General features: G+C 35.9%; 1 protein-coding gene across 1 annotated transcript; it reads left to right on the forward strand.

The window, feature by feature from the left end:
• LOC107744761 (uncharacterized) lies at positions 1–16,903 on the forward strand. The gene is made up of 30 exons (XM_016558566.1): positions 1–177; positions 286–1,823; positions 2,041–2,342; positions 2,480–2,644; positions 4,075–4,245; positions 4,664–4,840; positions 4,977–5,138; positions 5,329–5,502; positions 5,630–5,803; positions 6,595–6,765; positions 6,946–7,116; positions 7,352–7,380; positions 7,430–7,574; positions 7,876–8,046; positions 8,191–8,364; positions 8,511–8,681; positions 8,829–8,999; positions 9,100–9,273; positions 9,524–9,694; positions 9,878–10,051; positions 10,422–10,592; positions 10,878–11,051; positions 11,816–11,980; positions 13,162–13,307; positions 13,484–13,682; positions 13,840–14,010; positions 15,456–15,632; positions 15,806–15,976; positions 16,134–16,304; positions 16,729–16,903. The coding sequence occupies exons 1-30, from the start codon at positions 90–92 to the stop codon at positions 16,901–16,903; spliced, it is 6,393 nt and encodes a 2,130-aa protein (XP_016414052.1). The 5' UTR covers positions 1–89.
• The last annotated feature ends 6,205 nt before the right edge of the window (positions 16,904–23,108 follow it).

Consider the following 23,108-nt stretch of genomic DNA (forward strand, 5'->3'; position numbering starts at 1 on the left):
TTGTATTTCTGAAGAATGAGCTGGAAAAGTTTAAGAAAATATTAAATAGAGAAAATACACAGTACTTTGTGCAGGACTTTACAGAGAAAATGCGTGATATCAAAGAAGCAGCTCTTGATATGACACTCTTCTTCCTGAGAGATATGGAACAAGTTGAGGCTGCAGATGCTCTACAAGGTAAGAGATTCATAGGCATAACAATTTGTCATTGTCACTTATGAAATATAAAATGGTGCATATCTTGATGCATATCTTTCTGTATTTTTGTTCTTGTTTGTGTGTTAGATGAGCTGGTCCTCATTCATCAGCGACCACTAAAATCAAACCTGAAGAAGAAGCACCAATCTCTATCTGAAGGAATTGCAAAACAAGGTCACTCTAAGCTTCTGAAGAACATCTACACGGATCTCTATATGACTCTGAGTGTTAGTAAACAAGTCAATATCCAAAATGAAGCAGGACAAGTTCAGGCTGCTGACAGGCGACATGAATCACAAGAGATTCCAGTTGAATGCAAAAATTTATTTGAAGCACCTGAACAAGACAATGAGATCAGAACTGTGCTGACAAAAGGAGTTGCTGGCATCGGAAAATCAGTCTCTGTGCAAAAGTTTATTGTGGATTGGGCTGACGGTAAAGAAAATGAGGATGTTACTTTCATATTTCCTCTTGCATTTCGAGAAATGAACTTAAAGGAGAAAGAAACACAAAGCTTGACAAGTCTTATACGTCAGTTTTTCCCAGAGATAAAAGGACTGAACCTTGCAAGAAATGATAAATTTAAATTACTGTTCATCCTTGATGGTTTGGACGAATGCCGTCTTCCTCTGAACTTTGAGGGTAATGAGACTTGCCGTGATGTATCATCACAAGTATCTCTGGATGTTCTCCTCACAAACCTCATCAAGGGAAATCTGCTTCCTTCTGCGCTCATCTGGATCACCACCAGACCAGCAGCTGCCATTAAAATTCCTCCCGAATGTATTAACCGCGTGACAGAAGTACAAGGATTCAATGATGCACAAAAGGAGGAGTACTTCAGAAAAAGATTCACAGATGCGGATCTGGCCAACGAAATCATTGATTATGTTAAACAATCAAAGAGTCTTTTTATCATGTGCTACATCCCAGTCTTCTGCTGGATTTCAGCCACTGTTCTCCAGAACATTTTAGAGGAGAAAAGAAATAATGATCTGAAAAACAGTCAGGCTGATGACGCCTCCAAAACACGGCAGGAATCAAATAATGAAGACACTCCCAAGACTCTGACACAAATGTACACACACTTTCTCCGCTTTCAGATCCTGCAGAGCAGACGAAAATATGATGGAGAATACACACCAGATGTTTCCTGGGATAAAGATGCCATCCTTTCACTGGGGAGACTGGCATTTCATCAGCTGCAAAGAAACAATCTGCTCTTTTATGACACAGATCTGGAATCCTGTGGTATTGATGCCTCCCAAGCATCAGTGTATTCAAGCATGTGTACCCAGATGTTTAAGGAGGAAAAAGGGATCATTCTTGGTACCACTTTCTGCTTTGTTCACTTGAGCATTCAAGAGTTTATTGCAGCCCTTTATGCACATCTGTTTCTAGACATCAACAAGAAAAGTGTGTTTTTTCAAGACTCTACAGTACAGGAAAACAAAAATGAAGCCATGCCTGATTTGCTCAAAACTGCAGTGGACAAGGCACTTGAGAGTGACAATGGACACCTGGATCTTTTTCTTCGATTCCTCCTTGGTTTGTCACTCCAGTCCAATCAGAGACTCTTACAGGGTCTGTTGACGCAGCAAAATAGAAATGAGCAGAGCAAAAAGGAAATGTGTGTTTGATCATCATGAGTCTACAGAACAGGAAAACAAAAATGAAACCATGATTGATTTGCTCAAGATTGCAGTGGACAAGGCACTCGAGAGTGAAACTGGACACCTGGACCTTTTCCTTCGCTTCCTTCTCGGTCTGTCACTCCAGACCAATCGTCCACTCTTACGAGGTCTGTTGACACAGCAAGATGGCAATGACGAAAACTACAAGGAAATAGTTCAGTACATCAAGCAGAAATTAGAAGATAAGAAGATGTCTCCAGAGAGATCTATCAATCTGTTCTACTGTCTGAATGAACTGAACGACCAAACTCTGGTGAACGAGATTCAGACTCAACTTAGAGAAGGAAGTCTTTCATCTGGTGATCTTTCTCCTGCCCAGTGGTCTGCTGTGGCCTTCGTTTTGTTGACATCAGAGGAAGAGCTGGAGGAATTTGACCTTCAGAAGTTCAAGAAATCAGACGAGTGTCTCTTTAGGCTATTGGAAGTTTTAAAAATCTCCAAAAGAGCTCTGTAAGTAATATAAGTCATGTTTTTGCATCTGAAAAAAGATATCTCTATAGATCTTAATCATTAATTTAAATTGGGTGATATGATATTTTTACTCAGTACTCAGAATACTTTGTATTCAGTTTTTTTTTCTCTTCTAGGCTAAATGATTGTGACTTAACAGATGAGAGCTGTTCAAATTTGGCTAAAGCTCTCGGATCAGATAACAATCTGATAGAGCTGAATATGAGCAATAACAATCTACTGGATTCAGGAGTGAAGCAGCTCTGCATTGGACTGGAGACGTGTAAATTGGAGATACTGAAGTAAGTTGTGACAACAGACAAATGCCATTATTGTTCTAGATAATTTTTAACAATTGTGCAAAAATGATGAATTGTTATACAATAATGCAAATTATAATTACTGTCGAATTTTCCACTGCATGATCTACTTTGTTCCGAAACATGGGCAATATGCTTAAAGATGACCTATTATGCCCCTTTTTACAAGATGTAAAATAAGTCTCTGATGTCTCCAGAGTGTGTAAATGAAGTTTTAGCTCAAAATTCCCTACAGATAATTTTCTATAGCTTGTTAAAATTGCCACTTTTAAGGTATGAGCCAAAACGCTGCATTTTTGTGTTTGTCCCTTTAAATGCAAATGGACTGGTGCTCCTGGAGAAGAGGGCAGAGCTTCAAGGGTGCTGGCCTTTACAAATAAACATTCCACTATTAGCAAGTACAAGCCTGTTAAAAGTCAGTCATCTGATTGTACTGTGCATAATAAATACGCATTTATGAATTACACAGACAAGGATAAAAATAAAAATAAAAATAACTGTGCTATCACAAATACAACGCTTTGGGGAAGTCGTGGCCTAACGGTTAGAGAGTCGGACTCGTAACCATAAAGAATAACACGACCAATAAAATCTTTAGAATCAGCTGTGGGGCGGAGTTTGCGCTGAAGTGGATTAGGATAAAAAATTGCGCATGCGTGTCATGTGCCTATCTGTCAATTGGAGGAAGCCACGCCCTATTTTGGAGCTCCCACCTCGTTTTGGAGTTCCCTCTCCCATTTGGAGATCTCCAGGCTGCAGTTATACCCTTCTCAGAAAACGCGGCACCGTTTGCGCGCTCTACAGGCTTGTGCAGCATGGCTTCCGACTGCTTCAGTGCGGGTTGTAATCAATGGCATTTTCGTCAAAAGACTATGACTAAAACTAAATCAAAATTTGCTGTCAAAATTAACACTGCACTGCAGTCACACAACTGTGTTTAAACACCTTATTAAAGTGATTTTTGCATAACAGGTCCCCTTTATTTTACATCTTTTGTTTGACCGATAAGGATGTTTAATGATAAATTATAATGTAATCATGGTGGTTTTGATCACCCCATGAAAATTTACCTGCTTTTTGCCTTTTCTTTATTGTGGAAAAAACACGTTTTGTGGCAAAGCTTAAATTAAAAGAAACAAGGAATTAGAGCCAGAAAGCATTACCCAACCCAACTAGCTATATGTTAGCCAATCATAAGACATGTGAGAGACAAGACACATGTGACATGAGAGCATTAAAGACAAGTGGATTGGAAAATTAGTGGCAGCAATATAGTTACTGTAAATTATAGCATTAGCATTTTGCCTATAGCTGCAGTAAAGCACTTGTCACTACTCATTAAACATAACAGCTGCACTACCACTACAGCAAATTTTAGAATGTGAATACATTGACAAGCTGTTTATTTTCAGGCTCAGTAAATGTGTGGTAACAGAGGAAAGCTGTTCAGCTCTCACTTCAGTTCTCAGTTCAGACTCCAGCAATCTGAAGGAACTTGATCTGAGCAATAATAATCTGCAGGATTCAGGAGTGAAGCTGCTCTCTGATGGACTGAAAGAGAACTGTACACTGGAGATACTCAGGTGAGCTGATGTTTCTTTCTTCATATTTATTCTTTCCCTGCCACCTTTTTTAAAAAGTTGCCAGTCACCGCCAACATTTTTTTAAATATAATTTTCACAAAATGTTCATGGCAATTAGAATATTTTGTTGTGTGAATATCACACAACAGAGGTTCTGCTTTTTAACCAAAAAAAAAAAAAAAAATCATTGCATTCTGCATGATGCATTCTGTTTTTATCACTTCAAATCAAAAAGCAAACAGTTTGAACAAAACATAGGAAGCCCAAAAATTCTGTCAATAGCAGGGAAGAGTTGTCTCATAAATTATGGGAAATTCCAACAATGGCGAGGATAGAGTTAAAGATCTTTGGCTTGAAAATAATTTTTCAGTTTGTTTGGACTAATTAGCATAATGGACTATTTTCATTCCTGATTTAGACTCTCAGACTGCAGTATCACTGAAGAAGGTTATAAAGCTCTGGCTTCAGCTCTGAGATCAAACCCTTCACACCTGATAGAGCTGGATCTCACAGGAAATGATCCTGGACAATCAGGAGTGAAGGAGCTCAATGATTTACGACATGATCCGATCTGCCAACTAAAGACACTGTTGAGGTGAGACGTGATGAAATAATAAAAATATATGAAATACAAATAAATAAATTACAGAAACATTATTTAGAACACAGTCTGCTTGTTACACCAAGTTTTTTTCAATCAAATTTAATTTGCTTCACCTTCTCATCTGCAGATTTTTGGGTCCTGCTGCATATGAAGCATGTCAGTATGTGGCTGGAATTGTGAATGAAAACCCATTACTTCTGAGAGAGCTGAATCTTAGTAAACATAAACTAGACTTGAAGCGGCTCGCTCCTCTACTGCAGGATAAACACTGTAAACTGAACATACTGGTGTAAGTTTTACCACTATGATGTCACATTTTAGTTAGTATTGAACCTGCTGCTGAGTGTTTTTTTTTTTTATTTGATGATTGAATTACCATATGGTGCTTTTGTAATGTTACCACCATCCATTGTCATGTATAATACATGTAATAGTAAAAGTAGGGTCTAAAACTGAAAATTAGTTTTCTCTTTATGCAGTCTGAATAATAGCTATATCACAGACAAAGATTGTCGTGTTCTGGCTGAAGCTTTAAATTCAAACCCTTCAAATTTGAAAGAGCTGGATTTGACTGGGACTGAACTCAGAAACACGGGAATGAAGATGTTCTCGACTCTGTTTGAGAACAAACAATGTAGACTGGAAAAGCTTAAGTAAGTAAATCTAAACATAGAACAACTGGACAGTGCTGAAAAACAAGGGATTTATGAAAATCTCATTAGTGAATAAAAGTTGTATGCATAGCTTAGATTGTATTCTTTTTTGTTCTCTGTTCTACAGGTTTCATTGTATCTGTATTACAAAAGAAGGTTGTGCTGCTCTGACTGCAGCGTTTAATTCAAACCCCTCAAACCTGATAGAGCTGGATCTGAGTGAGAATCCACTAGGAGACCCTGGAGTAACAGAAATCTCCACTCTTCTGGGAAATTCACAATGCACACTAAAGATACTCAGGTATGCATGAAAGCCGTTAAGCTAAGAAATCCCTTAGTTAGAAGGTTAAGGGAAGCCTTAGTGTAACTTGGGTTGTAATTAAGAAACCTAAGGGTCAACTTAAGGAACCTTAAGGCTGTCATTAAGCAATCTCCTTAATTATTTAAGTGTTCCCTTAAGTGTTGCTACAAAGTCAACCATTTCACCTTAATACATTTAAGGGACCAAAAGCTCCCTTAAGTCATCTTAAACTCAAACGCAATGGCTGATTTTATGTTAACCGAAGAGGAAGAACCAAGGCACATTTTTAATGATCGAAATAGGCGCGTTTTAAATTATTGAAATATGTGCAATTGTAATGATCATTAAAATCACGCTCATTTTGATACGCAATTATTGAGAGAGTATCGGATTTACCTTCAGTAAATCCTCCGTCTCACCACAGTCCAGTTTAATGTTTTCTGTGCTCTTGGTATTCTCCATAACACAAATATATTTGTACAGCTGGGGTTGTTTTGTTGCGTTCTGTTTATTGTGAGATGTAGTAACTATAGCAACCGCAGCGCCCATTGCCGTGTGTTGCCAGAAACTACAGTGAAACACTTAATATAAACACTTAAGTAAGGGTGACAGTTAAGAACTTTGTTGCAACACTCTTAATGAAATCCCTTACCTCAGGGAATTTTTCCCCCCTGAGGGATACCCTTAAGTCAAAATACTTAAGGACTTTCATGCAACCGGCTCCTGGTAATTAAACTTTGATATTAATTAATGAGTAGTTAATATATTTGGTTGTTTTTGTCTTCCTCTAGAATGTCAAACTGCAGTATCACTGAAGAAGGTTATAAAGCTCTGGCTTCAGCTCTGAGATCAAACCCTTCACACCTGATAGAGCTGGAACTCACAGGAAATGATCCTGGACAATCAGGAGTGAAGCAGCTTCTTGATTCTCTAAAGGATCCAGAGTGTAAACTCAAACTGAGGTCAGATATGATGAAAAAAATTAATTAAATCATGCTTATTATTTATATGATTATTTATGGAAATATTGTTTCATTATTGCAATCTGTTGCATCAAAAATAATCAAAGATAACACAAAGTTAGCTGCTATTTTGCTAGCACTAAGTTTAGTAGTGAACTTGTTTTATCATCTTATCTGCAGGTTTTTGAGTCCTGCTGCAGAAGAAGCCTGTCAATTTGTGAAAGGAATTGTGGGTAAAAACCCGTTACTCCTGAAAGAGCTGAATCTGAGTGAACGTGAACTAGGAGACACACGAGTGAATCAGATCTCTGCTCTACTGCAGGATAAACACTGTAAACTCAACACACTGATGTGAGTATTTTACATTGTTTTATATGCAAACAATCTGTAGATATTTTTATAGTCTATTACAATGCAGTCATAGCTGTTTTTTAAAGTACTTGACAGCTAAGGTTAGTTGAGCCATCACGTAGATATATATATATATATATATATATATATATATATATTCTTCTGTTTTGTAGTTGTGTGCTGTGGTTGAAATTAACTGAATAATGTTTCCTGTCTTTGTTTTCTTTCTCTGCAGGCTGAATAATAACAGTATTACAGAAGAAGGTTGTTCTGCTCTGACATCAGCATTCAAATTAAAGTATTACAGAAGAAGGTTGTGCTGCTCTGACTTCAGCATTTAATTCAAATCCTTCAAACCTGATAGAGCTGGATCTGAGTGGAAATAAACTTGGAAACTCTGGAACAAAGAAGATCTGTCCTCTTTTGGAAAATACACAATGCAGATTGAAGAAACTTGAGTGTGTATTTTCATTTGTTTACAGTACATCTCAGCATGTTAATACACATTTGGAAATGTCCATTTGATTAGATTAGCTGAAAAATAAAGATCACAGATGCTTAAATTTGCTATTTTCATCACAGTCTAACTATCTGTACTTTTATCTCTATTTTAAAATATTGTACTAATTACTGAAACTGAATTTTAAATATGTAAATGTGATTTAGTTCATGTAGTTTCAAGTAGTAGTTTGTCAGAAGTTATTTATAAGGCCGGCACTTGATAAGCTTGATATATATACTTGATATTTTGTTTCATAGATTGTCAGACTGCAGCATTACAGAAGATGGTTATAAAGCTCTGGCTTCAGCTCTGAGATCAAACCCTTCACACCTGATAGAGCTGGATCTCACAGGAAATGATCCTGGACCATCAGGAGTAAAGGAGCTTCTTGATGTACTACAGGATCCAAACTGTAAACTAATACTGAGGTGAGACCTGATGACATAATACTAAAATGACAGTCTAATTACTGATTGTCTGCAACACTGGTCTTCACAGGTAGAAGGGAGCTGCAAAAGACATAGCATTTTATCAAAAATATCTAATATAAAATTCTCTTCTACTTCCTGTAGGTTTTTGAAAAGTCCTGCTGCACAGGAAGCATGTGAGTATCTCACTCAAGTTCTGGGTAAAAGTCCATTAGTACTGAAAGAACTGGATCTGAGTGAAGATAAATTAGGAAACCTGGATGGAGAGAAGCTCTCTGCTCTTTTGATGGACTCTCATAGCAAACTGGAGACAATGAAGTGAGTCAACATGATTTTATACATTATAGCTAATGTTTATTTATTATTAAAGACTGTCAGTGAAGTGTGAGCAGATATGAAGAGCTGCTGATCTGTTGTGTGTTGAATATCTGTTGAATAATAAATAATGCTGTTTTTGTGTTTAGGCTGAATGATTGTGAGCTGACAGAGAAAAGCTGTTCAGTTCTAGCTACTGTTCTTTCCACCAAAACCATCCTGAAAGAGATGAACCTGAACAACAGCCGTCTGCTGGACTCAGGAGTCAAAGAGATCTGTGAGGGACTGAAGAATCCTGTGTGTGAGCTGAAGATACTCAAGTGAGTACATTACACCATCAGCTACACTCAACACCACAGAAATCACAGGAGTTTTATACATTTGATGTTCAAAATTCTATGTAAAAGAAGCATGATTAAAGGTACTTTTTCCAAGTATCTTCTTTAATGTATTTATATTATTTTCAGGCTCAGTAACTGTGCACTAACAGAGGAAAGCTATTCAGCGCTTGCTTCAGTTCTCGGTTCAGACTCCAGCAGTCTGAAGGAACTTGATCTGAGCAATAATAATCTGCAGGATTCAGGAGTGAAGCCGCTTTCTGATGGACTGAAAGAGAACTGTAAACTGGAGAAACTCAGGTGAGTTGATGTCTATCATAATAAATGGTCTTGTAAAAGACTGTTGTGGATTTGTGTTTGAAAATATATATTTTTTCATACATTTTTATTTCTGTTCCAGACTTTCAAACTGCAGTATCACAGAAGAAGGTTATAAAGCTCTGGCTTCAGCTCTGAGATCAAACCCTTCACACCTGATAGAGCTGGATCTCACAGGAAATGATCCTGGACAATCAGGAGTGAAGCAGCTCAGTGATTTACTACAGGATCCAAACTATTCACTGAAGACACTGAGGTGAGACATGATGAAATAAGGCTGAAATAAATAATACACAATTGTGAAATAATACACACATGATATACAAGCTAATTATTTATAGAATAATTTCAGTAATGCAGCCTGTTGTTGCATCAGAGTTAACAGTGATTTCAAGATTTTAAAAAATAACTTACTGCAGGGGTTTTATGTGATATCATCTGTGTTTTCCATTATACAATATAAAGGTGAGAACTGAATTAAACCATGATTCAACTTCCTTCTGCAGGTTTTTGGGTGCTGCTGCAGATGAAGCCTGTCAGTTTGTGACTAGAATTGTGGGTAAAAACCCGTTACTCCTGAGAGAACTGAATCTGAGTTTACATGAACTAGGAGACACACGAGTGAATCAGATCTCTGCTCTACTGCAGGATAAACACTGTAAACTCAACACACTGATGTGAGTATTTCTCATGGTTTCATACTCATTAAATATACTTACATATTAAATATAATTAAATATAATAAAAATATAAGATTGATTGTCACTAACTTGTTTGTATTAAGACTCTCATTGCTGTTCATTTAAAATAATGTTTTAATATAAAACAGAATAGTTTTTCCTGTCTTTTTTTCTGTGCAGGTTGAATAATAACAATATTACAGCAGAAGGTTGTGCTGCTCTGACTTCAGCAATTTATTCAAATCCGTCAAACCTAAAAGAGCTGGATCTGAGTGGAAATAAACTACGAAACACAGGAATAGAGAAGATCTGTCATCTGTTGAACAATCCACAATTCAGATTGGAGAAACTAAGGTTGTATTTTCATTCATGTACATTTCTGAATGTTAATATACATGGTAAAAGTCTATTTGATTAGGTTACTAAAAAAAAGAGCATGAAGGCTGAAATTGCATTTTAAATTCAGTTAAAAAAATTATCACTTGCATCATTAGCTTTAAAAATTGCATAAAATATTTAGAAATTCAGATTAAATTTACTGGCATTTATTGCATTAATATGATATTTTTGCTGGTAATGAAAATTGTGTTTTTGTCACTTTATATGGCAACATTAATCTAAATATTTTTTTTTAATAAATGTTAAAATAATGTCATTTCACTCTACATTTTATTTGGTGTAGAACATGGAGTACTTTGTTACGAGCTTTTTCCCTCTTATACAGACTTTCAGAATGCAGTATCACTGGAGAAAGTTATGAAACATTGACTTCAGCTCTGAGATCAAACTCATATCTGATAGAGCTGGATCTCACAGGAAATGATCCTGGACAATCAGGAGTGCAGCAGATCCTTGATTTCCTAAAGAATGAGCAGTATACATTAAAGAACATCAGGTGAGAAATGCTTTCAAATGTTTAAATAAGCCACAGATATGAAGTCAAGTGTGTGCAACAACGTAGAGTGCACAAATGGGCCAGTGCAGAATGAGAATGATTCAAAAATAGCATAAAACATCATAAATCACTTCAACAAATGGCAAATATCTTATTTGTATAATGTATTTCTTCCTCAGTGTAACTTTTACTTTTTTAAGCAATTACGTAACTATGACTTTAACCACTGGACCCATAAGGAGGTTAGGAATAGCAAAAGATATTCAGTATATTCTACTTTTGTAGGTTTTTGAAAAGTCCTGCTGCAGAGGAAGCATGTGATCATCTCACTAAAGTTTTGGGTACAAATCCATTACTACTGAAAGAACTGGATCTGAGCAGAATTGAATTAGGAGTTCTGGGTGGAGAGAAACTCTCTGCTCTTTTGATGGACTCTCACAGCAAAGTGGAGAAAATAAAGTGAGTCAACATGATTTTGGACATAGCTTCTTTTTTAAGGTGAAGTTATATTTAGTATAGCCCTGCAACGTTTTTGTGTGTGAAACATAATATAAGTAAAACCAAGATCAAAAACAATGTTTAAAGTTTTATGTAACAGAATAATCAGATAAACCCAGATATAATCTTGATTTAAGATGCTTACTTGTCAATGCGACCCACCCTTAAAGTCTTTAATACATTCATTTAACGTGTGTAATTTAGAAATATTATCTGGTCTAGAGGAAATATAGAGATGAGTGTCGTCAGCATAACCATCTAAAGTAATTCCATGTTTTTTAATAATATTTCCAATGAAAGCAGAAAAGGACCTTACACACACATCTTTGCAGGACTCCATATTAGAGTTAGTTGTTATCTGTAGTTGTCTGACTGTTCCTTATTGACACAAACAATATGGTAACAGTCAGGCCAATAAGATCTGAACCATCTTAATGCTTGTCCATGCATTATTTTCTATTCTGTTTACTTTAGAGGAATGGGATCTAGTACAAATATTGATGGTTTTAATGCAGTGATCAATTTAGTTAGCTCCTCCTGTCTTACAGCACTGAATTAATTCAGTAGTTCTTGGGGAGCTATTTTGGTAATGCAGTTTTGTGATGTTGGATCTGCAACTGCATCTGAAGTGCTAGACGGTCACATGTGTGAGCAGATATGAAGAGCTGTTGATCTGTTGTGTGTTGAATATGTGCTGAATAATAAATAATGCTGTTTGTGTTTAGGCTGAATGATTGTGAGCGGACAGAGAAAAGCTGTTCAGTTCTAGCTACTGTTCTCTCCTCCAAAACCATCCTGAAAGAGATGAACCTGAACAACAGTCGTCTGCTGGACTCAGGAGTCAAAGAGATCTGTGAGGGACTGAAGAAATCTAAGCTGAAGATACTGAAGTGAGTACATTTCACCAGCAGCTACACTCAACACCACAGCATTATTTTATATTGAAAGTGTTCACCTACCAAAGTGGAAATAAAAAATTACCCTTTTTTCCCCTATTTTATCTATTTTTTTAAAATATATATAATACTAATAAAAAGTAAGAAAATCAGAACTATAACAACACTGGATCACAATAAAATTTTCCCACATTTAGGAAGCTATTTAGAAAACACAAACCACACAGATGTAAAAATCACAGACTCTTGCTGACTGATTAATTATAATTAATCAGCTCACATAGGCTTTGTTCACATTGTTAGCCCAAATCTGATTGTTTGTCTATCCGACTGGAATCTGATCTGAATGATTGACTGTCTGCGCTGTGTATTGCAACTGTTCAGATCTGAATGTGTGTTTCTCATGGTGCTCATTTGTTATACGGAATATCTGCAGTGCATTTCTATGGCAACAACCTTGGTATGCCTTTGTGGTATGTAGCTCCTGTAGCTAATTTTAGGTAATGATTACAAAATTTGTCAAATTTTTAAAAAAAAATTTTATTTAATGAAAAATTAGCCTTATTAAATGAACTATTATTTATAAGCTTTTTTTCCTCTTCTTGGGCCTAAAAATTGAGGAATTTTGGCCAATGATAATTAAACAGTATTTTGCTAAATGTGTTTTTGTGCTGAAACCTTGCCTGGTTTAGGCCTGTCATGGATAAATAATGATGACAATAAAACAACCAGTAGGTGGCAGCAAGCCCTTGTTTTGATAAATGATTTATTGAATTGTTCAAATCAAACAATTTGTTCAAAACGGCTGATTCAATTAGAAACTAAACAAGCCTGCGTCCCAATGTGCATACTATCCCATCCTAAATTCTATGTGATATTAGTCATTTTCAATACTATTTAGGCATGGTGGATGGTCAGGGGGATGGTGGTTTTACTCAGGGGATGCTTTTTGTCATTTTTTCTACCAGGGGGATGCCATCGCCCCGCATCCCCCTTCAATTCGAGCCCTGGTAATAAGTGCTAAAAAATAAATAAATAAATAAGTGGGTAACCTGTATATGTTTATCTCTATATTTTATAAGATTGGATTTTGTGTAATTTTGTCATTTTATGTTTCAGACTATTGTGCAGTAATTATTTTGAGCTGCAATGCAATTATTTTATTTTTTTTGTAGACTTTCAGACTGCAGTATCACTGAAGAAGGTTATAAAGCTCTGGCTTCAGCTCTGAGATCAAACCCTTCACACCTGATAGAGCTGGATCTCACAGGAAATGATCCTGGACAATCAGGAGTGAAGCAGCTCGATGATTTACAACATAGTCGATGGAATCCACTGAAAACAACACTGAGGTGAGTGGTTTATAAAATAACAAAATGCAGAAATTAAAAATATTTAGCTAAAACAGAATTAAACCATTTAAAAGATATTTATAAAAGCATTGAAATGATTAAAGGCCCTTTCACAAGCTTTTGAAAATAGATCAAAATATGGCAGGTAATGTCAATGCACTCACTGTCTATAGGTTTTTGGGTCCTGCTGCAGAGAAAGCCTGTCAGTATGTGAAAGGAATTGTGGGTAAAAACCCGTTACTCCTGAGAGAGCTGAATCTGAGTGAACATGAACTAGGAGACACACGAGTGAATCAGATCGCTGCTCTACTGCAGGATAAACACTGTAAATTAGACACAATTCAGTGAGTATGGTTTTAAATTTTCATATTGTGCAATTGAAGTATCTTAAATGAAGTGAACCCTACAGAATCCACATTTACAGTAATTCTCAGTACTCACTGAATGTTGGTAGCAAGTACGTGTGTTTGTAAATCCTTCCTCTACTGTTCAACATTTTAGTCTGCGTAAGTGTGGTCTAACAGAGGAAAGCTGTTCAGTTCTTGCTACAGTCCTGAGATCAAACTCCAGTCTGAAAGAGCTTGACATGAGCAACAATAATCTGCAGGATTCAGGAGTGAAGAAACTCTGCACTGGACTGAAGAGTGTAAATTGCAAATTAGAGATACTGAGGTAAGTTTTGTGACAATCTCGTGTTGAGTCCGAATTCAGATCCATCTGTTAACTTGGAGCTGGTTAGTCTGCCACAGAAAGGAGGGCAGAACTGCTTTAGCTCAGTGGAATTTGTAGACTTTCCAACATGAACTGTATATTCCAGGTCCTACCACAGCATTTCGATGGGGTTTAAGTGTGGACCTTTATTAGGTCATTTCAAAACTTTCATTTTCTTGTTTTTCGCCATTTTGTGGTCACTTGTATGTTTTGTATCATTCAGGTGAAAGACTTTCACCCATGTAGAGTTTTAGATAAATTAACCCTTGTAAATGACTGTAAACTGGATGTTTACAGTCCAGATATTACAATTACCCTTTTTTCCCCTATTTTATCTATTTTTTTTTAAATATATATAATACTAATAAAAAGTAAGAAAATCAGAACTATAACAACACTGGATCACAATAAAATTTTCCCACATTTAGGAAGCTATTTAGAAAACACAAACCACACAGATGTAAAAATCACAGACTCTTGCTGACTGATTAATTATAATTAATCAGCTCACATAGGCTTTGTTCACATTGTTAGCCCAAATCTGATTGTTTGTCTATCCGACTGGAATCTGATCTGAATGATTGACTGTCTGCGCTGTGTATTGCAACTGTTCAGATCTGAATGTGTGTTTCTCATGGTGCTCATTTGTTATACGGAATATCTGCAGTGCATTTCTATGGCAACAACCTTGGTATGCCTTTGTGGTATGTAGCTCCTGTAGCTAATTTTAGGTAATGATTACAAAATTTGTCAAATTTTTAAAAAAAAATTTTATTTAATGAAAAATTAGCCTTATTAAATGAACTATTATTTATAAGCTTTTTTTCCTCTTCTTGGGCCTAAAAATTGAGGAATTTTGGCCAATGATAATTAAACAGTATTTTGCTAAATGTGTTTTTGTGCTGAAACCTTGCCTGGTTTAGGCCTGTCATGGATAAATAATGATGACAATAAAACAACCAGTAGGTGGCAGCAAGCCCTTGTTTTGATAAATGATTTATTGAATTGTTCAAATCAAACAATTTGTTCAAAACGGCTGATTCAATTAGAAACTAAACAAGCCTGTGTCCCAATGTGCATACTATCCCATCCTAAATTCTATGTGATATTAGTCATTTTCAATACTATTTAGGCATGGTGGATGGTCAGGGGGATGGTGGTTTTACTCAGGGGATGCTTTTTGTCATTTTTTCTACCAGGGGGATGCCATCGCCCCGCATCCCCCTTCAATTCGAGCCCTGGTAATAAGTGCTAAAAAATAAATAAATAAATAAGTGGGTAACCTGTATATGTTTATCTCTATATTTTATAAGATTGGATTTTGTGTAATTTTGTCATTTTATGTTTCAGACTATTGTGCAGTAATTATTTTGAGCTGCAATGCAATTATTTTATTTTTTTTGTAGACTTTCAGACTGCAGTATCACTGAAGAAGGTTATAAAGCTCTGGCTTCAGCTCTGAGATCAAACCCTTCACACCTGATAGAGCTGGATCTCACAGGAAATGATCCTGGACAATCAGGAGTGAAGCAGCTCGATGATTTACAACATAGTCGATGGAATCCACTGAAAACAACACTGAGGTGAGTGGTTTATAAAATAACAAAATGCAGAAATTAAAAATATTTAGCTAAAACAGAATTAAACCATTTAAAAGATATTTATAAAAGCATTGAAATGATTAAAGGCCCTTTCACAAGCTTTTGAAAATAGATCAAAATATGGCAGGTAATGTCAATGCACTCACTGTCTATAGGTTTTTGGGTCCTGCTGCAGAGAAAGCCTGTCAGTATGTGAAAGGAATTGTGGGTAAAAACCCGTTACTCCTGAGAGAACTGAATCTGAGTGAACGTGAACTAGGAGGCACACGAGTGAATCAGATCGCTGCTCTACTGCAGGATAAACACTGTAAATTAGACACAATTCAGTGAGTATGGTTTTAAATTTTCATATTGTGCAATTGAAGTATCTTAAATGAAGTGAACCCTACAGAATCCACATTTACAGTAATTCTCAGTACTCACTGAATGTTGGTAGCAAGTACGTGTGTTTGTAAATCCTTCCTCTACTGTTCAACATTTTAGTCTGCGTAAGTGTGGTCTAACAGAGGAAAGCTGTTCAGTTCTTGCTACAGTCCTGAGATCAAACTCCAGTCTGAAAGAGCTTGACATGAGCAACAATAATCTGCAGGATTCAGGAGTGAAGAAACTCCAGAACGGATTAGAAGATACAAACTGCACACTGCAGAAACTCAGGTGGGTTCAGTGAACCACTGTTTTATTTTAATAATAGCATTTTGTTTTGTTTAACATATTTACTATATAAAGCTATTTTAATTTATAATGTATAATATATTTTAGTATTTAAAACATTTTCTTTTTCAAATGTACAACAAAATGTATAAAAGTTATTACTGTAAAGCTGTGAACCTTAAGCAATGCAATATAATATTCCATAAATATTTAAGCAAGCTTTGTTATAACATTTATGTTCAATCTGATTTGTAAAATTGGCCAATTAATCCAAAATACATATATACAGAAAATATTGTTTTTTGAATATTAGTGTAGTACACATTGCACCCTCTATGTTTGTATAAGTATTTCATGTAAAAATAATATATTTAATATTTGCATTATGCATTGTCTAATTATGTGATGTGATAAATTTTCCATGTAGGCTAAATAAATGTAACTTAACAGACAAAAGCTGTTCAGCTCTGGCTACAGTTCTTGGATCAGATACCAATCTGAAAGAGCTGAACCTGAACAATAATAATCTGCAGGATTCAGGAGTGAAGCTGCTCTGTACTGGACTGAAGAGTGTAAAATGTAAATTAGAGATACTGAGGTAAGTTGTGTGATAGACAGAATTGAGTTCAACTAAAAATGAAGTGTTACTAGTGTTATTTGTTTGATAATCTTTACAAAATAAATGAATAACAATGTATTGTTTAAATTTAACTTTACATAAAAATGCTTTATTTATTTATTTTTATATATTTTTTTTATTAATAAGGTATACATTATCTATAAAAAATGCACCTTGTTATAAAAGACATCAAGAAAATTTTATTTTGAACAATCACTTTAGAATGTGTCAAAGGAACATTGACTATTCAAACTTAACCCTTTGACGCGTACGATCACACCGGTGTGATCAGTCTTGGCTGGTCCCTGAAGCGTACGATCACACCGGTGTGATTAGAACTTTCAGTGCGTCACGTCATTAACTGCTGAATTTAAATCCGCTTTCGCGCTCTGGCTGGCGCAGAGCCAGATCAGACGCTCTGAGCGCTTGTCATATTATCACAAATATTCATTGTTTTCAACCATATAATACTTATTTTAGGTTTCAGACATTTAAATACACAAGTACTAGCAAAACCATACATTTACAGTTTGTAAAATGCACGCTGATGTTTATGGAAACGGCAATAATGATCCTTACAAATATAATCTGACATGTTTTTATTGATATCATATACAGATCGTGTAGGTAAATATAAAGTTTACTCTGCTCTATGCATGTCTCTTTGCTCTCGGTGAATCAGCAGCATCCACAACTGAACGGAACAAAAAGTGTTGAACTTGAAAATTGTTTATGCGTGAGTGCACTTGCTCAATGAAGGCGGATTGTATAAAATGGATTAAAAAAAAAAAACGTTTATTAACGAGCTGCCGTTTTATTACATTTATTACATTGAAGTGACTGTGATTTTGCCTACAAAATGATGCTAAGAAATGACAAACATGACTGTGCCCTCTGGGTTAATATCACACTCTGGGTTAAAGGGGAAATAATTTTTCTTCCTCTGTCTGTTTTTTTTTCTAGTCTAAATGACTGTGGCATTACAGATGTTGCTTGTTTGGCTCAGTCTTTGGCTGAAACAAAAGCACTGCAGTTTTTAAAAGAGCTTGATCTGAGTAACAATAAAATAGGAGACTCAAAGAACAAGCTCAGTGACGTGCTACAAAACTCCAACTGTAAACTGAGGTGAGTAAACATCCTTCTGTCGCAGTCATGCTAACACCAACAGAAAAACATAGTGTAATTGCTTTTAAATGTATTATATTTAAAACAAACAAATATTTTGTTACAGTCTACTTTGTACTAATTAAAATTAGTTAGTAATGTTCAACTTGTTCCACTGAACACTGTTGTTCTCTTCTGATTCCTCCTTACAGCCTGGAGAAAGAACAATCGCTCTGGAACTACATTAGTGGGTGGTTACCTTGGTCTAAAGCTCAAGAGGAACCTGTGAAATCAACAGAACAAGAAAAGTCACCGTCAGATGAGGAATTCTCTGAAGGTTGTCCGTTTACTGTAATAAATCAATATGCAAATGTATAAAAACTGCTTATTTGCTTATATTTTCTTAAAAATATCCAGAATAAAAGGTAAATATAATAAAAATCACCAAAAAATAATAGAAAAACCTACATAAATATTTAGAAAAAAACTATATATAAAAAGGATCAATAAAAGATTTCTGGACCAAAAACAAATTTGTGTCATTTTTAGCCTTCGGGTCATTTTGACCCACGAGGGACACTTTTGTTATAGGTTCGGGAGGGACGGATAATGGTTAAATTTGTTTTAGTAAGTTCTGTGTCTGTCTCATGAGAAACATGTCTCTGTACATAAGACCCTTTGACTGACGTAAGCATTGTTAATTTCGTTGACAAATCATTTTCGTCATAATTTTCAACGACGGGGTCAACACATTTTTTTCCACCGACAACAACGAGACAATAACGAACTAAAACTCTTTTTGAATGACATACACTTGCTGCATGTCACATAAAACATTCAAAAATGTCAATATGTGGGAGTAAGAGAAGAGCAGACATATGGATAAATCTGATGATGCAAGAGAGAACTCAATTTGGTCTGGCTTTCTGAGTGCAGACACTGAAGCATACACACACAGAAAGCACGTCTCACAGCGCGTGCGTGAGTACTCTTTTGAGAGAAATGCTTAATAAATGCACTGTAACTAAACCCATTAGGTTTAGCTGAGTAAATTTACTGTAGATTTAGTCGACTAAAATCTTATGATATTTAGTCGTCTAAAACTAGACTAAAACTAAAAACAATCAACACACCATCACACTATGTGAAGTACAAGCAACAGTTTCAGAATGTCACGTATCCAAACCTTGTTCAAACCTTCAGCAGAACAAGTATTTTATGGGAGGCTGCCAAGATGGCCACGTGAAGTGACGCGTTTACTGAGCTCTTCATCACAAAAGTTAAATAAGCTAGTCCAATTTGGTTAAAAACTCACGATTTTTGACCTATCATCATCTTTGATCTTTATATCACTTTGGAATGTCTGAAAGGAAACAAAATCGAAATTTGTATCCATCATTTAATCAGGACATCTCTGCTGACAAAGTGCTACTTAGCAGCGATCACGATTACAGTCAGTGTTGTTCTGAAGGAGAAGATTTGGAAATGCTGATACTGGATGAGAAGGAATTCCCAGCACTACTGGTGACCTACAGTGAATCACCTCTGGCGAAAAAGAAAACAACTAAGTCCGTTAAGACTGCTTCTGATTCTGACATCATTGGCACGTTGTCTCAGCTTATCAACGAAAGATCTGATAGCATCTAAAAATTGGTGAGCGGCAACATGGATAGAATTGATGAGCTGAGCAGGAAGATTGATATTGCTTTTGCCGATATCAAAGAGATCAAAAGCAAGATACGTAAAGTGGAGGGTCGTGTGTTAGAATTAGAAAAGCCAGTTAAAATGCTTGAACACACGAATGGATGAGTTTGAATCCTATTCGAGACGATGGAATTTGAGATTGTACGGTGTCCCGGAGAATAAGGATGAAAACGTGCATCTGCAGACCGTGAAGATCTGTCAATCAGTCTCGCCTGAAGAATCATTGCGGCTCTCGGAAACAATTGACATTGTACATCGGCTGGGCCAGAAAAGCACGGCCGATTCCCATCCATGACCCATTATCCTTCAGTTCACTTCACGTATGATGAGAAATGAAGTGTGGAAGCGGGCTAAGACCTCTACCTATCTCAACCCTGCTAAAAAAACAGCTAAAACCAGCCTAAGCTGGTCAGGCTGGTTTTAGCTGGTCTCCCAGCCTGGTCATAGCTGGTTTATGAGGCTGGTTTTAGAGGGGTTTTGACCACCTTTTTAGCTGGTCAGGCTGGCTGGTTTAAGCTGGTCAGGCTGGTCTTAGGTTGTCAGGCTGGCTGGTCTTAGCTGGTTTAAGCTGGTCAGGCTGGTTTTAGCTGGTTTAAGCTGGTCAAGCTGGTCTTAGCTGGTTTAAGATGGTCTTAGCTGGTCAGGCTGGCTGGTCTTAGCTGGTTTAAGCTGGTCAGGCTGGTCTTAGCTGGTCAGGCTGGCTGGTCTTAGCTGGTTTAAGCTGGTCAGGCTGGCTGGTCTTAGCTGGTTTAAGCTGGTCAGGCTGATCTTAGCTGGTCAGGCTGGCTAGTCTTAGCGGGACAAATTGATTGATTTTGACTGACTGATTGATTGATTGATCACATAGGGTTTGCCCTAATTTTCCTGTCAGTGGGTGTTGTGACAATGTAAATAATTCCAATTTTACTTTTAATAATCTGCAGGTCCACAAGCAACCATTCAAACTATTTTTTATTTGATCGTGCAGGGACTTTAAAAAAAAACATTGATATTCTAACAAATATTTACAAAATTATTGGAACAATTAAAATGCAAAAAAAAACTATATCAACAATTAACTGAAGGTGAACAATAACATAATTATAGACATATTATACATTTTCATATTTCCTTTCTTTTTTTATGATGTCTTGTATTTTTTGGGATATGTAATATCCCACTTGTTTCTCCCTCTTCTCTCTCTCTCCTCTTTCAGGCTCCTTTTGTTTCAGCCAGTCACTGAAACAGACTTGAAAGAGACATAATTTAAATTATTAATTTGTGAATTTTCAACTAGTAAAACTACTTAAAAAGGCAAGTATCATGTCTTTGTTGCACATTTTGAAACAGACTTGAAAAAGACATAATTTAGATTATTAATTTGTGAATTTTCAACTAGTAAAACCACTTAAAAAGGCAAGTATCATGTCTTTGTTGCACATTTTGCTTTTTTCAGACATAGCAATGAAATTATGTGTTTAATTATGTTCTAGATATTTTATTGACTGATAAATGAGTTTAAATGGATGAATATGAATGAGAATATCTTGAGCATGAACAATTTTTCAACTGTTTTTAACAAAATTGGTGGTGGTTAATGGTTACATACAGTGCATGCATGAATTAATAGAGAAATTAGATTAGCTGTCAAAACTTGCAACTTGGAGCGTGTCAGGGGAGGCTTTTGTGAATTTCTGTTTGTGGGACACGCCTTTCCTGACACACTTCTTCTTTTAAAGTGGCTGTCCCCCACAATGCCACGGCCATCTCTTTTACGAAGAGAGAATCCTTTTTGGTTGACGTAATTTTCCTTCACACCTCTTCTCTAATCCAAATATTGTCTCCTATGTGGATCTTCAAAACAGAAAATAAATGAGCATTTGCTTTAGGCACATCTTAAATTAAAGGTCACATAAAAGACAAGATATTTAGTAAATATTTGATTTCCGTTGACTTAAATTGTATGAACAAAACCTCTCAAGGGTCATTCCGTGTCAAAGCAACTACATTTCAGCAACTTCCCCACCTCAATTTTTTTATTTTGTTAATATTTTATCTGAAGAAGGACAAACATAAAAAGTGATGAAAGCCAAAATATTAAATGTCACAGATGTACAAATTGTGTACATCAACGACCTCATCTTCTCCAGGAACCTGGCTGAACATCACTATCATGTGAAACAGGTTCTTCAGAAGTTGAGGGAACACCATCTGTACCTCAAACTGGAGAAGTGTGAGTTCCATCGTGATACCATCCAGTTCCTCAGTTATTATCGACCATCATGGCATTCACATGGACTAGAGGAAGATACAAACCGTCAAGCAGACAGACCCTTCTCAAATATATAAAGAATCCCCTAATTCCTTACAAACATTGGTGCTCTGCCGAAGTTGAGGAGTTTTTCACTAAGAAGACCAGTATGAAATTAATACATTTCTTTTGTTTATTATCTTTAATATTGTTACAAGTAAACAGTAGTGTGGTGCGTCGATACTTTGAAGAACTGCACATATGTATAGAGGCTACGGAAAGAGCTGTACAAAGCAGACACTTTAATGACTTTCAATATCGTAGTCGTCTTGAGGAGCACGCCAACCTCCTGGTAATTATATTGGACAGTTTACATGTTCAGGTAATTTCTTGTAAGTTTTGCATTCAGCACGGTATCATTTGCAAACTTTAAGATTTTTAATTCTGAATTCCATAATTAAAACAATAATTTGTTAATTTCAAATCATTTTAAAACCAAAGATTGATTTTATGTATGTATATATATATTGATATTGATTTTTAATATATATATGGCTAAAGATTGATATAATGTTTTATAATATAATGTTTTAGAATGACCTTGACCTCATCACCACAATCAATGAACTTCAAGAGGCTATAAAAGACTTGTGTCTTCTGGTGGACCACATATTCAACCCTCCTGTGCCAACCCCATTTTCACTACCAATTTTACAGACCAGGTTTATGTAAATCATAATCTGCTGTACAGTGACACAAGGAAATCTGTCAGTTGAACTATCCCTTTAAAGGTAAAACTAATTTGTGCTTGTCTTAACAAAGAAACGCAGATGTTGCATGGACCAAGTTTAAAAGACAATCATTTAAAATCATTTAAAGTATCGGAGCAATATACTCCCAAATAATATGCTTTCTGTTTGATGTGTTATTGGAACCTATGATATTTTAATCTTTGCCTTATAACTTTTCCTTTTAGCAGATAAAGCATTTAATATGTGTGTAAGATATGTGAAGTTTAGTGTTGAATGAAAACTTGAAATGAGTGAAAAGCTGTTATTTTGAACAGTCTGTGTTGTACGAAACTTTATAAGAAGTTATTAAAACTTGCAGAAATACTCCCCACGGGAAGCATGTGATCCATGCATGAAAA

This window comes from Sinocyclocheilus rhinocerous, unplaced genomic scaffold (genome assembly GCF_001515625.1).
Source record: "Sinocyclocheilus rhinocerous isolate Xijiao unplaced genomic scaffold, SAMN03320098_v1.1 scaffold10997, whole genome shotgun sequence".
Taxonomy (NCBI): Eukaryota; Metazoa; Chordata; class Actinopteri; order Cypriniformes; family Cyprinidae; genus Sinocyclocheilus; species Sinocyclocheilus rhinocerous.

Bases quoted from the DNA above. Each gene is read 5' to 3' on its own strand.
- LOC107744761 (XM_016558566.1), top strand. From the start codon at position 90: ATGCGTGATATCAAAGAAGCAGCTCTTGATATGACACTCTTCTTCCTG. The intron at 11,052-11,815 runs GTGAGTCAACAT...GTTTGTGTTTAG, and splicing joins AGCAAAGTGGAGAAAATAAA to GCTGAATGATTGTGAGCGGA. The intron at 15,977-16,133 runs GTGAGTATGGTT...TCAACATTTTAG, and splicing joins TGTAAATTAGACACAATTCA to TCTGCGTAAGTGTGGTCTAA.